The sequence below is a fragment of the Plectrocnemia conspersa genome, unplaced genomic scaffold (assembly GCF_051122295.1).
Source record: "Plectrocnemia conspersa isolate PC_06_02 unplaced genomic scaffold, ASM5112229v1 ptg000008l, whole genome shotgun sequence".
NCBI classification, from domain to species: domain Eukaryota; kingdom Metazoa; phylum Arthropoda; class Insecta; order Trichoptera; family Polycentropodidae; genus Plectrocnemia; species Plectrocnemia conspersa.
In genome coordinates this window covers 17,168,131-17,178,599 of record NW_028277172.1, presented here as the reverse complement: position 1 = coordinate 17,178,599, position 10,469 = coordinate 17,168,131, and the positions used below count along the sequence as shown (strand labels likewise).

The window sequence follows — 10,469 nt, the reverse complement described above, 5'->3', positions numbered from 1 at the left end:
GGAAGCACCGGCGGGATGGCAGCAAACAGCTCAGCAGCGGCTCGGCTTTTGTACTGCAGCGGCGTCTGTGTCTGCCATTTTGAATCTGACTCCATGTACGTGCTTCAGATCACGTCGGGGTCACCAGTTTAGGGGTGGTGATGATGGCGGGTGGCAATGAGACACAGATTGAGCCGCTGCAGTAATATTTATTTGACGGTTAACGGTGTTTACATGGTTAGAATGGGGCGGACGCGCGACGGCACGCGTCCGAACCCTTACAAGCTTGCCGGAAGAGAGGGAGCCGTCACAACACCGCTATTTCTGCGCCGACCAGTTTTGGCCATAACAAATCTATATTGGCCCCCATAAAGTAATTATCAGAAATGGCAAAAAAATATTCTATCAAAAAATCAGCTGGTAATTCACCGATACGATCAAACGCACGAGTCTTGCCAGTTGGATTTTTTTGCTACGCACATGAGTGATGTTCGGTTTAATTAATTGTAAAAAATACAAGCAAGCAAATAATTTCTCTAATTACGCAAAAAGATCTTCATAAAAAACGAGAAAATTCTAAATCAATATTCAATAAAGACGGAGATGATAAATATGCTAATTAAACTTTAAATAAAACAAATTTACCATTGGATACGGAAAGTGACTCTCTCAAAAGAATAACAAACTCCGTCGATATCTGAGTAAAGAGATAAAGCAGATATAAATATAGAAATTAAAATTAAAAATATAATAAATTAATTTAAAAGCGGTGTATGAATGGTCCTAAGTATTATCATTGTTGGTACAATAATAAGTATAACATGTGGCGAAAGGATTAAGTGACAAAAAATTAGAAATGTTATGGTCAATTTTATTTGTTTTAGCGACGATTATAAAACAATCGATCAATTCAAAATGGCGCCGTTCAAAATATGCCGTAAGCACAGATGGCCTAAATCAAATGAAATCCGTCCATGATTTATTTTATATTATTGTATAGTTAACTATGTATTTTATAAGCTATAGATATTTTTATCATTAATTTTAATAAGCGTTTATTAATATACAATGGTTGAAATAAATGCAACATTACATGTACACATAAAGAAAATAAAAATCTTTAAAAGATGACCCGGATTAACAAAGGTACTGGAACGAGGTCGTAACTTTCACGCCAAAATCCTGTTTTTTGGCATCTGAATTAATATTATTTTTAATTGTTTTTAAAATATGATTACTAATTGTATATATTGATTAATAATAACTATGCGATTTACCGTAACATATCCATTAACAATGGACGATATTCAGTAGTAAAAAATATGTTTGTAGACCGGTAGAAATCATAGTGAAGTGTGCCCCTACTGATTAACTACCGTTGTGCAGTTAAAAATGTACTATGATTACACATTGAAATGTATAATATTATAGCTATACAGATAAAGCAGCCAAAAGATCGAAGTGAAATTAGTCAGCCGAGAGTCGTGAAAGTAGTCGCTTGTGTTCTATAGAACTCGAAAGGTGAGATATAGTTATTATTTTTATTTGTATTGTTATTGTTATATACATAAATATCCAATTAAAAACATATTAATAATGATATTTAATTTTATATTCATAAAAAATATAATATTTAATCGACCCGGAACTAAACATTACATGACTTAAAACTTAATATATATAATTATGATTTGTAATTAATCAAACGTGTGTGATTTATTTAATTACAATATTTTCGAGCGATCATTAGTGCAATAAATTATACAATAAACTGTTTATATATAACATACCGGTGTTAATAGTTCATCTGCAGAAGGAGAAAGTGATTCTTCGAACCATGACAGGTTAATATATTCATAAATGTCGACTCAAACATTTGTTTGTTAGCACGACATGTATTTGGTTTTCCCTGTATCTTGCAACATACAATACTTTAAATTGAGAAACACTGATTCATAGTAAATGATTACAGAATGAAGTATCAACTCTTGTTTTGCTCACTGCTCCTCACCATAAAAATATGTCCTTCCAACCAACTGGTCAAGAAGATCAACAATATGACTTTGGAAGATGCCATATCTTCTGGAAGTGCACAAGAAGAAGCAAACGTATCAACCGGACCTTTTAGTTCACTGATAGAAGACTGGACTTTGGGCTTCGCTGATCATAGGCAAGTTTGATTTATATTATGTATTTAACATACAAATCAAATCGTAATTGTAATTTATGATCAAATAGACAAGACAGAATTTTGAGGATTCCCAACACACATGGGTATTACATATCCAATAGAGTTGATACTCCACCACCACCGCCGAAATCAGGAAATATATGGTCGGAGGAATATCCAAAACCAGGAAAAATAACTAATAGACCACCACCTCAATATAACAACTATCAAAATCAAAATTCTCAATATGTTGCTGCAGCTCCATCTCCACCTCCTAATGGTTCTAGAAAAGAAGTATCCGAAACAGATCTCTATTTGTTGGGCGCAATAGAAAAACTCGTGTACAGAGTCGACTTCATGGAAAAGAGACTGAGAAAAACTGAAGAACTTGTTTATATGTTGTCTTCCGGAATCAGAAGGAATTCAGGTCAGTCATGTTTTTATAGCTGCTTATTAAATAAAAATTGTAGCATTACTCTACATTATTTTTAGATCTAAAACACTTGTGTTTATACGTTTTTTTTAGAACCATGTCCCAAGAACTTTTTAAGAGCTGGCGTCAATTGCTACAATTTCATCACAAAAGAACTGGACTGGAAGTCTGCCAGTTCTGCGTGTAAGGAAATGGGAGCAACCCTAGCTGAAATGGAATCTATAGAAGAAAATCAAGATGTCGTGACTCATATTCAAGCCAATGGACATTTAAAGGGTAAGTTAATATATCCGACTCATAACAAATCAGTAGTTGCTGAAAAATAAAAAGATCTTTTTTAATACCCCCCCCCCTACCACCACTGATAATTAAAGCACATCTAAACACTTGCATAAATTATAACATATTTTCTAAAAAATATAGGTATATATAGTGTTTTTATATATTTCAGGAAAAGACTTTTGGACTGGTGGTCTCAATCCGGGTTTATTGTGGATATGGTCGAATTCAGCACGACCTGTGGCCACCGGCACTATGAGCGAAACGCAGCTGTTGAGCAATAATACCAACATACAAAATTTGCCCATGAACATAAAAGGAAACGGAAGGTGTCTAAAATTGGCGTACAATCCGGCGGTAAGGACATACGCGTACATGGGACATGATTGTGCAATCAGGCAAAGTTATATTTGCGAAATTTTAGATAAAAGTCTCAGCAACGATATTAAGAGAATTTCGAGAAAGTTGAACTTGTAAATAGTGAACATATCTAACTATTTTAATATTTAATAATCGATGTAATTACTTTTTATAATAATAATAAATTATATTTAATGTTTATGTTTTTTTCATTATTTCTATATTATTATAATTTACAAAATGGGGATAAAATTAAATTTATTTTATCAAAACTAGTATAGCACTATTGGATGTTTCCTTGCAGATTTTTATATACGAGAGATGAGTATCAACGTTTCGCGAACCTTGTCAGTTAAAAGCGGGAGACAAAGAAGAAACTTTTTTGTACTGCTATTTTTTAATTTCGTTCATCTTCCCCCATTGTCGTGAATATTTACTATTTAAAACAGCAATCCAATTTACCGCTTTAATAACATTTTTTTATCACATTTTTATTACGTATAAGCAATAGCGTAGACCGTAACGTCTCAGAATAGTAACTCTGATGTTACGAGTTCGAGCCCCGGCAGCGGCACTCGAATTTTTATTTATAAAAATGCGCTATTATTAAAAAAAACGACCCCAGCTTCAGTGACATCTATTGCATAAAAATTGTTACAGCACATAATAATTTATAATTAATAATATAGATGTATCCGATTACAAGGCTTTCAGTCTAGTGGTTATTATTTACTTGTAGGTATTCATTATATCTGATTGACTTACTTAGTTGGTACAGATTTGCCCGCTGTAACGCATTGGCCTTACGCCTGACAGGTTAAAACGGAAGATTTAATAAAAATAAAATAGAAATAAGAAAGTGTTAAATTCATCCTAATTTTTTTGCCTCCAAAGACAGAAAAGCAACCCAAAGCCGTCATTTATAAAATTATTATACAGCAAGGATTAATGTAAATAAATTTTAAAAAAGTCTATTCGAAAATTGATTCATCCGATTAATATTCTGGTCATAATATTAACGAAATTAGGGCTGATTCGGAATCGGACTATTCGTTGTATGAAAAAAAATATTTTATAAACAATTATTTTTTATCTTTCGTTAACCTGACCAGCGTAGGCCCAATGCGTTACAACGGGATAAATTTGTGCCAATTGGGTAAGCTATCGGTGACATCTATGTAATCAATATAATAGTACAACTAAATAAAAATAATAATAGTCTTTTGCGGTGGTTCGAACCGGCTGCCTCTGGGTTACCAGTCAGGACCGTACATGCTATCTTTTATTTAAAAAATACTGGGATACCATCAAGTTTGCCTCTATATGATAATCAGATATGGTAGTATACTATTAAATAAAAAATATATTACATTTTCCTTCAATTTTTTTGTAAAAAGAGTTGTATTATCCCATTGCGACGCAATGCCATGAGACGTCGCCTTTTTGGGGCACGTGAATTTAATGTATGAACCGTAATTTTTTTTTTTATATAAAAAATAATATTTTATGTTACACTTCTTGAACAGAACTAAATTTCAGGGGCAAACTTTCTGGCTAGGTAAACATAAAACAAATTCAATAAAAATAAATCGAAACATCCCAGTTGATAGTACATATAATTTTCTATGTTATTGTAAAATTAAAAAGTAAAATCGTTTCGGTATATACAGATAAATTAGATAACACAGTAATCAAAGAACTTCCAGAAAATATCATCCGTTAATTTCGAATATTTTTACCGGGTGTTTGTTATTTTGAAATTTCCTCACCACTTGGAAAGCCGCAATCATTCACAGATTAAGAAACCAGGGTAAAAATCTATAATTCGGATAAATTATCGCCGTATTGGCTTATTGTAAAATAATTGAAAAAATAAATTATTGCGCTTATGGGGGCCAATATAGATTTGTTATGGCCAAAACTGGTCGGCGCAGAAATAGCGGTGTTGTGACGGCCCTCTCTTCCGGCAAGCTTGTAAGGGTTCGGACGCGTGCCGTCGCGCGTCCGCCCCATTTTTGTAATGTAAACCGTAACCTCAAATAAATATTACTGCAGCGGCTCAATCTGTGTCTCATTGCCACCCGCCATCATCACCACCCCTAAACTGGTAACCTGCGACGTGATCCTGAGCACGTACATGGAGTCAGATTCAAAATGGCAGACACAGACGCCGCTGCAGTACAAAAGCCGAGCCGCTGCTGAGCTGTTTGCTGCCATCCCGCCGGTGCTTCCCTGGACCCGGACTCGAGCTGGCGGACCACCAAGACGATGGGCCTGCGCCCCCGACCATGTGCCGCCATCGTCAGCCACCGTCGCCACTGACAGACGCCGCCACCGACCACGTGACCCAGGAAGCACCCGGCGCCGCCACGCGCCTTCAGCGGGAAGCCACCGAAGTGCTGCCGTAGACCAGGCTCGAGTGGACCACGCGTGACCCGTCACGCACCCGTAGGGCTACGCCCCCGCGACTCCGAGCTCGAACCACATGTTCGGGGCCCGTCACGCGCGCGCCCTGTGTAGCTGCACCGACGCACCACAGGGCCCCGAAAGGTGCTCCCGGACATGCCCGTTCTTCTCGCGCCCCCTGGAGCCCTACGCGCCGCCCGGGTCTACGCGTGTTCCACTCGGCTTGGAGCGAAGCACGCCGCGCGTCACTGGAGGCCGCGCCGCCACACCATACGTCACGACTTTGCTACTTTTGCGCCGCCAGCATTTAATCAACAGCAGCGCCAAGGCCCCCATACCTCCCCCTGGTTATAGTTCGCAATTGTAAATTGCTAGGGCCGGAGCCGTATGGGGGCCAATATAGATTTGTTATGGCCAAAACTGGTCGGCGCAGAAATAGCGGTGTTGTGACGGCCCTCTCTTCCGGCAAGCTTGTAAGGGTTCGGACGCGTGCCGTCGCGCGTCCGCCCCATTCTAACCATGTAAACACCGTTAACCGTTAAATAAATATTACTGCAGCGGCTCAATCTGTGTCTCATTGCCACCCGCCATCATCACCACCCCTAAACGCTTAAAAGAATCTCTGAGAAATAAAGTCATGAACGAATAAATATGTTTTTTTCATTCCTAATATTTTGTGTAAATTAAAAATTATTGCAATGGTTACAAACCAGCTATTTGTAATTTAATAATATGTATGTTAAAATGCTTCAATAATTTTTTGTATTTACGATTCATAAAAAATATCTATTTATAATATAATATAATTTGCACTCACCAAATTTTTCGGCGTCCATTTTCTGCGTACAACTGTCACTGACACATTTATTTTCACAATTACACTTATAAACCGCACTTAATCTTTATTTATATTTATTTTGATTATTTACACTTTTTTATCTATTTCAATATTTTTTGACACGTATAAAAACACTCTTTTTACTATGAAGAAGAATTTCACAACTTCTGCACATGTATGGTGTAACTTTCCTTATTCCATGTGCAGAATAAACACGACACATTCTTCTCACATATATCTCCCCACTTTTTATTTTTATTGGTTGATGGTTTTTCCGCTTATCCGAAAACCATTCTGCTGAATCGACAGTACGGGCACACTAAGATGTGGTAGAAACTGGTGAAATGTCTTCAGAATCGATAAATTCCACTGAATTCTGCATCCATCCTTTAGCCTTACTCAAAAGAAAATCTCTGAATTTAAATTTGCTGTTACGATTAAAATGTTGATAGACACTGAACGAATAAAACAACGCGCATTGAAATAAATAAAAAACAACCTTTTTTGTTTATTCCGTTGTTTTTTTAAATATAATGTAACTAGGTATTTATGGGCGTGATCAACACCTCATATATTTATTACAGTACATTAAGCATTGAGGCTCATATATTGTTACGCCGCTCGTTCTGGTTTTTTCCCAGTGTCTATCATCTGTCTGTTAAGAAAAGTAGATATCATTCTGAAATCCCTTTTCTTATTTGTTTTCCAAATTTGGATAAGCGTTTCACCTTTTCTGCCATGTATCACATCAGGATCAAGGATCAAGGCGGTACCTCAAATTCGTGTCTGATTAATGAAATCGCTGTCTTCATTTGCAATTCATGGTGAAATGCTAACAAGTGTTTTTTTTAAGATAATGAAGGTTTCGTCGAATTATTTAAGAACATTCGATGACAATTGATACATTTGGAAAGGGATATCCATCACATATGATATTGGTAAATGTACATATATTTTATAAAAGCAGAATTATATCTTAAAATCAATAAAAAAACAAATTTTAGCTAATAAAAAGAAAATAATCCAAACAAATTATAATAACATAATGTCAAACAAACCTCATTTGGACAGTTTTTTTGGTTTTGTTCCAACAATACTATAATTTTCTAATGATGTAAAAGAATATTGGCAGTTCATTTTCAATTTTCAAAAAGTAACTAAAAAATTGTAAGAGTACCAAATCCAAAGACAATTTGCTGTTAACTGATACATTCGTACTGCAATAGTGCATCGTCAATCTTTATGTGAATGCATTGTTTACATATACAAATGTATGCGAAAGAGAAGCGATGCATGCGCGTAAGAATATTCGTTGTCTCGTTTGTTCTTGTTGAAGCAGTAATGCTCATTTGAAGGTTTTTCGTCTGGGTCAGATCTGGATATAAAAATATTTTTTCGGCCCTAATAAATAAATAAAAATAATATATCACAGTAACTGGTTGTCAACTCCTACTATATTATTGTATTAGTTAAGTGTGCGTGTTTTTTGAATAAAAAGTGAAAGCTGTGGCGTACAAGCCTGTACCTAATTTGCCTAATAGATATAGCAGTTCTACTACTGCTATAATAATTGAGCCGCATTGAATTACGAGTTATATATAATTGTATCATGCTAAAAAAAATTATTTAATTTTATGAATATAAAAAAAATAATATTGCGAAAATGTTTGATTTTATATCATTGTTCGGTATTACCCCTCAGTATGCTTTAAAGATATTTTTGTATATAAACCAATGTAATTTTTCGAAAACTCATAAATTAAAAAAAATTAAATACATTGTTAATATTAATATATATATAAATATTGAATATATATATATTCAATATTTTTAATCATATCCACATTTGGCATTTGAGACAGTTCGATAAAAGCATTTTAAGTACTGGCAATATTGAACTCTAGCTCCGCGGTTCGTTCTGTCATCGCCATGGGTTTCTTGGGAGATACTGTTAACTACATCGTTTTCACCAACCCTGTATCGTCGGAAGTCGGAAAAATGATAAAAAAAACAGTAAGACAATACACTATTTACTACATACATAAAAAATGATTTCCCAATATGCGTAATACAACACCTATAGATATAGTTGCAATTTTGTAACAATTATAAATGATGATTCGCAAAAATGTATATAAAAACATTCCACCTGTGTGTCAAATAAATACTTATATGTAATTAGTAATTAATCCATTTGTGATGTAATTTGGTGCAATTTTTAGGGATTAATACAACCAAAAATGGAATCACCGGTGGTTGTGTATAACTCTGAACCGTTATACAAATTGGTAAAAGAAGCTGGTCCTTACGTCCGCATCGCTGGACTGTTCGGAGCTTCAGCTGTTATCTTGGGGGCTTACGGTGCGCATAAAAAGTATCCAGAAGAGAACACAGCTGATCTTAAAAAAATATATGAAACAGCAAATCGATTCCACTTCATACATTCCTTGGCATTGATGAGTGCTCCGTTGTGCAGACGACCTGTTCTTGTACGTATATACACATTTTGATCTATATATAAATGTACTATTGACTAATATTTATGTATATAAATATGCTTTCCATTTATTCATTGTATTTACACAATTTTTAAAGACTGACAAACTATCTTAATGTTATCTTAATTCAAATTAAAAAGACTTGTCTTATAATTTACTTAAAAAATAGTTTTTCCACATTTTCTCTGAATAAGTTTCATTAAAAGTGGATAAATTTGAGTTTATTGTTAAATTTAAGAACGGCAGTTGATGCTGATGCAATATGTTTACTATTATGTAAAGTTACTTCTTCTGGCATTGATGAATGATTTTTTAAGTAATAAATCGCATATTTAAATTTTTATCTTAACCTTCACATTTAAAATGTGAATCAAAAATAGTTGAGGTAATAAAAAAAAATGTTTACCGAGTCTTATAAAGATTTTGTAAAAAATACACAACATTGACTTTATATTTATATTTTTTATAATGGACTCAATATTTTCTTTAACAAAATGTGCCACACAACTCATAGTAGAGAAGTTAGCAATTCATCTAGTGGCACTTATATTAGCAGCTTGTCTCGGATTCTGAGTTGAATTGTTGAATTTATACATTAATTCAACAAGCTTCTCTATCAAATAAGATCCATGGTGATCTTCTTCAAGACTTGATAGTGACGAACTCACTCATAGGATGCGTAAGAAACGCTGTAATAAATATTCTTATAAGACAAGATCTTGTATTACCTAATCGGAATTTGACAAATAGTAAAGCTATCTATATATATATATATATATATATATATATGTCTAACTCAATAGAAATAAATCATGTCGATGTCCAGTTGAAAAATTTCAAACAAACTGAAACTAAATTTCAAACCGAATATTTGTTGATTCTCAAAGTCAAGGTTCAAATTAAATACATATTTACATTAGTTTGTATTAATTTCAGACTGGTTCTTTTATGACGCTCGGAATTGTATTATTCTGTGGATCTTGCTACTACACAGCTTTCACCGGCGATCGAACACTCCGAAGAATAGCACCGATTGGCGGCACTTGTTTCATCATCGGCTGGCTCACTATGATTCTCTAAGTAATTTTAAATGAAAAACTTCACCCGTATGACTGTTTTAGATATTTGTTTATTGTTAAGACATCTAAGTCATTATATAGTTAATTATATATGTCTTTATATTTTTTTCTGTCAAAGATGTTAGAATGTTTGAGGATTTGTAATAAAAATATTACAAACTAAAGATATTTTATTAGTCAATAAATACATTTAAAGCACAAAACTGTGTTAAATAAATCAGTCTAACGTTTATACATATTATATAAATAATGGAATATAATACACACTATAAGATGCAATACACAAATTTGTGAATTACATAGTTATACGTAATAGTTTATCGCATGCTTGTTTTATTATAATGAGTCATGTAAATCTGATAAATCGATATTTTAATAACTTTTTTTTATGGAAAAGAAAGAAGTTTACGTTTTATTTGATTTATAT

The 10,469-nt window shown here is 34.0% G+C and overlaps 2 protein-coding genes across 2 annotated transcripts; both read left to right on the top strand.

Moving 5' to 3' along the window:
* Positions 1–1,429: 1,429 nt before the first annotated feature.
* LOC148233187 (uncharacterized) lies at positions 1,430–3,419 on the top strand. The gene is made up of 5 exons (XM_088189874.1): positions 1,430–1,500; positions 1,952–2,149; positions 2,218–2,576; positions 2,676–2,858; positions 3,034–3,419. The coding sequence occupies exons 2-5, from the start codon at positions 1,953–1,955 to the stop codon at positions 3,336–3,338; spliced, it is 1,044 nt and encodes a 347-aa protein (XP_088046000.1). The 5' UTR covers positions 1,430–1,500; position 1,952; the 3' UTR covers positions 3,339–3,419.
* Positions 3,420–8,325: 4,906 nt separating this feature from the next.
* LOC148233186 (transmembrane protein 256 homolog) lies at positions 8,326–10,245 on the top strand. The gene is made up of 3 exons (XM_088190554.1): positions 8,326–8,478; positions 8,688–8,954; positions 9,900–10,245. Exons 1-3 carry the CDS (start codon positions 8,395–8,397, stop codon positions 10,041–10,043), a joined length of 495 nt encoding a protein of 164 aa, XP_088046680.1. The 5' UTR covers positions 8,326–8,394; the 3' UTR covers positions 10,044–10,245.
* Positions 10,246–10,469: the final 224 nt, after the last annotated feature.

Bases quoted from the DNA above. Each gene is read 5' to 3' on its own strand.
- LOC148233187 (XM_088189874.1), top strand. From the start codon at position 1,953: ATGAAGTATCAACTCTTGTTTTGCTCACTGCTCCTCACCATAAAAATA. The intron at 2,150-2,217 runs GCAAGTTTGATT...ATGATCAAATAG, and splicing joins TTGGGCTTCGCTGATCATAG to ACAAGACAGAATTTTGAGGA. The intron at 2,859-3,033 runs GTAAGTTAATAT...TATATATTTCAG, and splicing joins AGCCAATGGACATTTAAAGG to GAAAAGACTTTTGGACTGGT.
- LOC148233186 (XM_088190554.1), top strand. From the start codon at position 8,395: ATGGGTTTCTTGGGAGATACTGTTAACTACATCGTTTTCACCAACCCT. The intron at 8,479-8,687 runs GTAAGACAATAC...TGCAATTTTTAG, and splicing joins GAAAAATGATAAAAAAAACA to GGATTAATACAACCAAAAAT. The intron at 8,955-9,899 runs GTACGTATATAC...TATTAATTTCAG, and splicing joins TGTGCAGACGACCTGTTCTT to ACTGGTTCTTTTATGACGCT.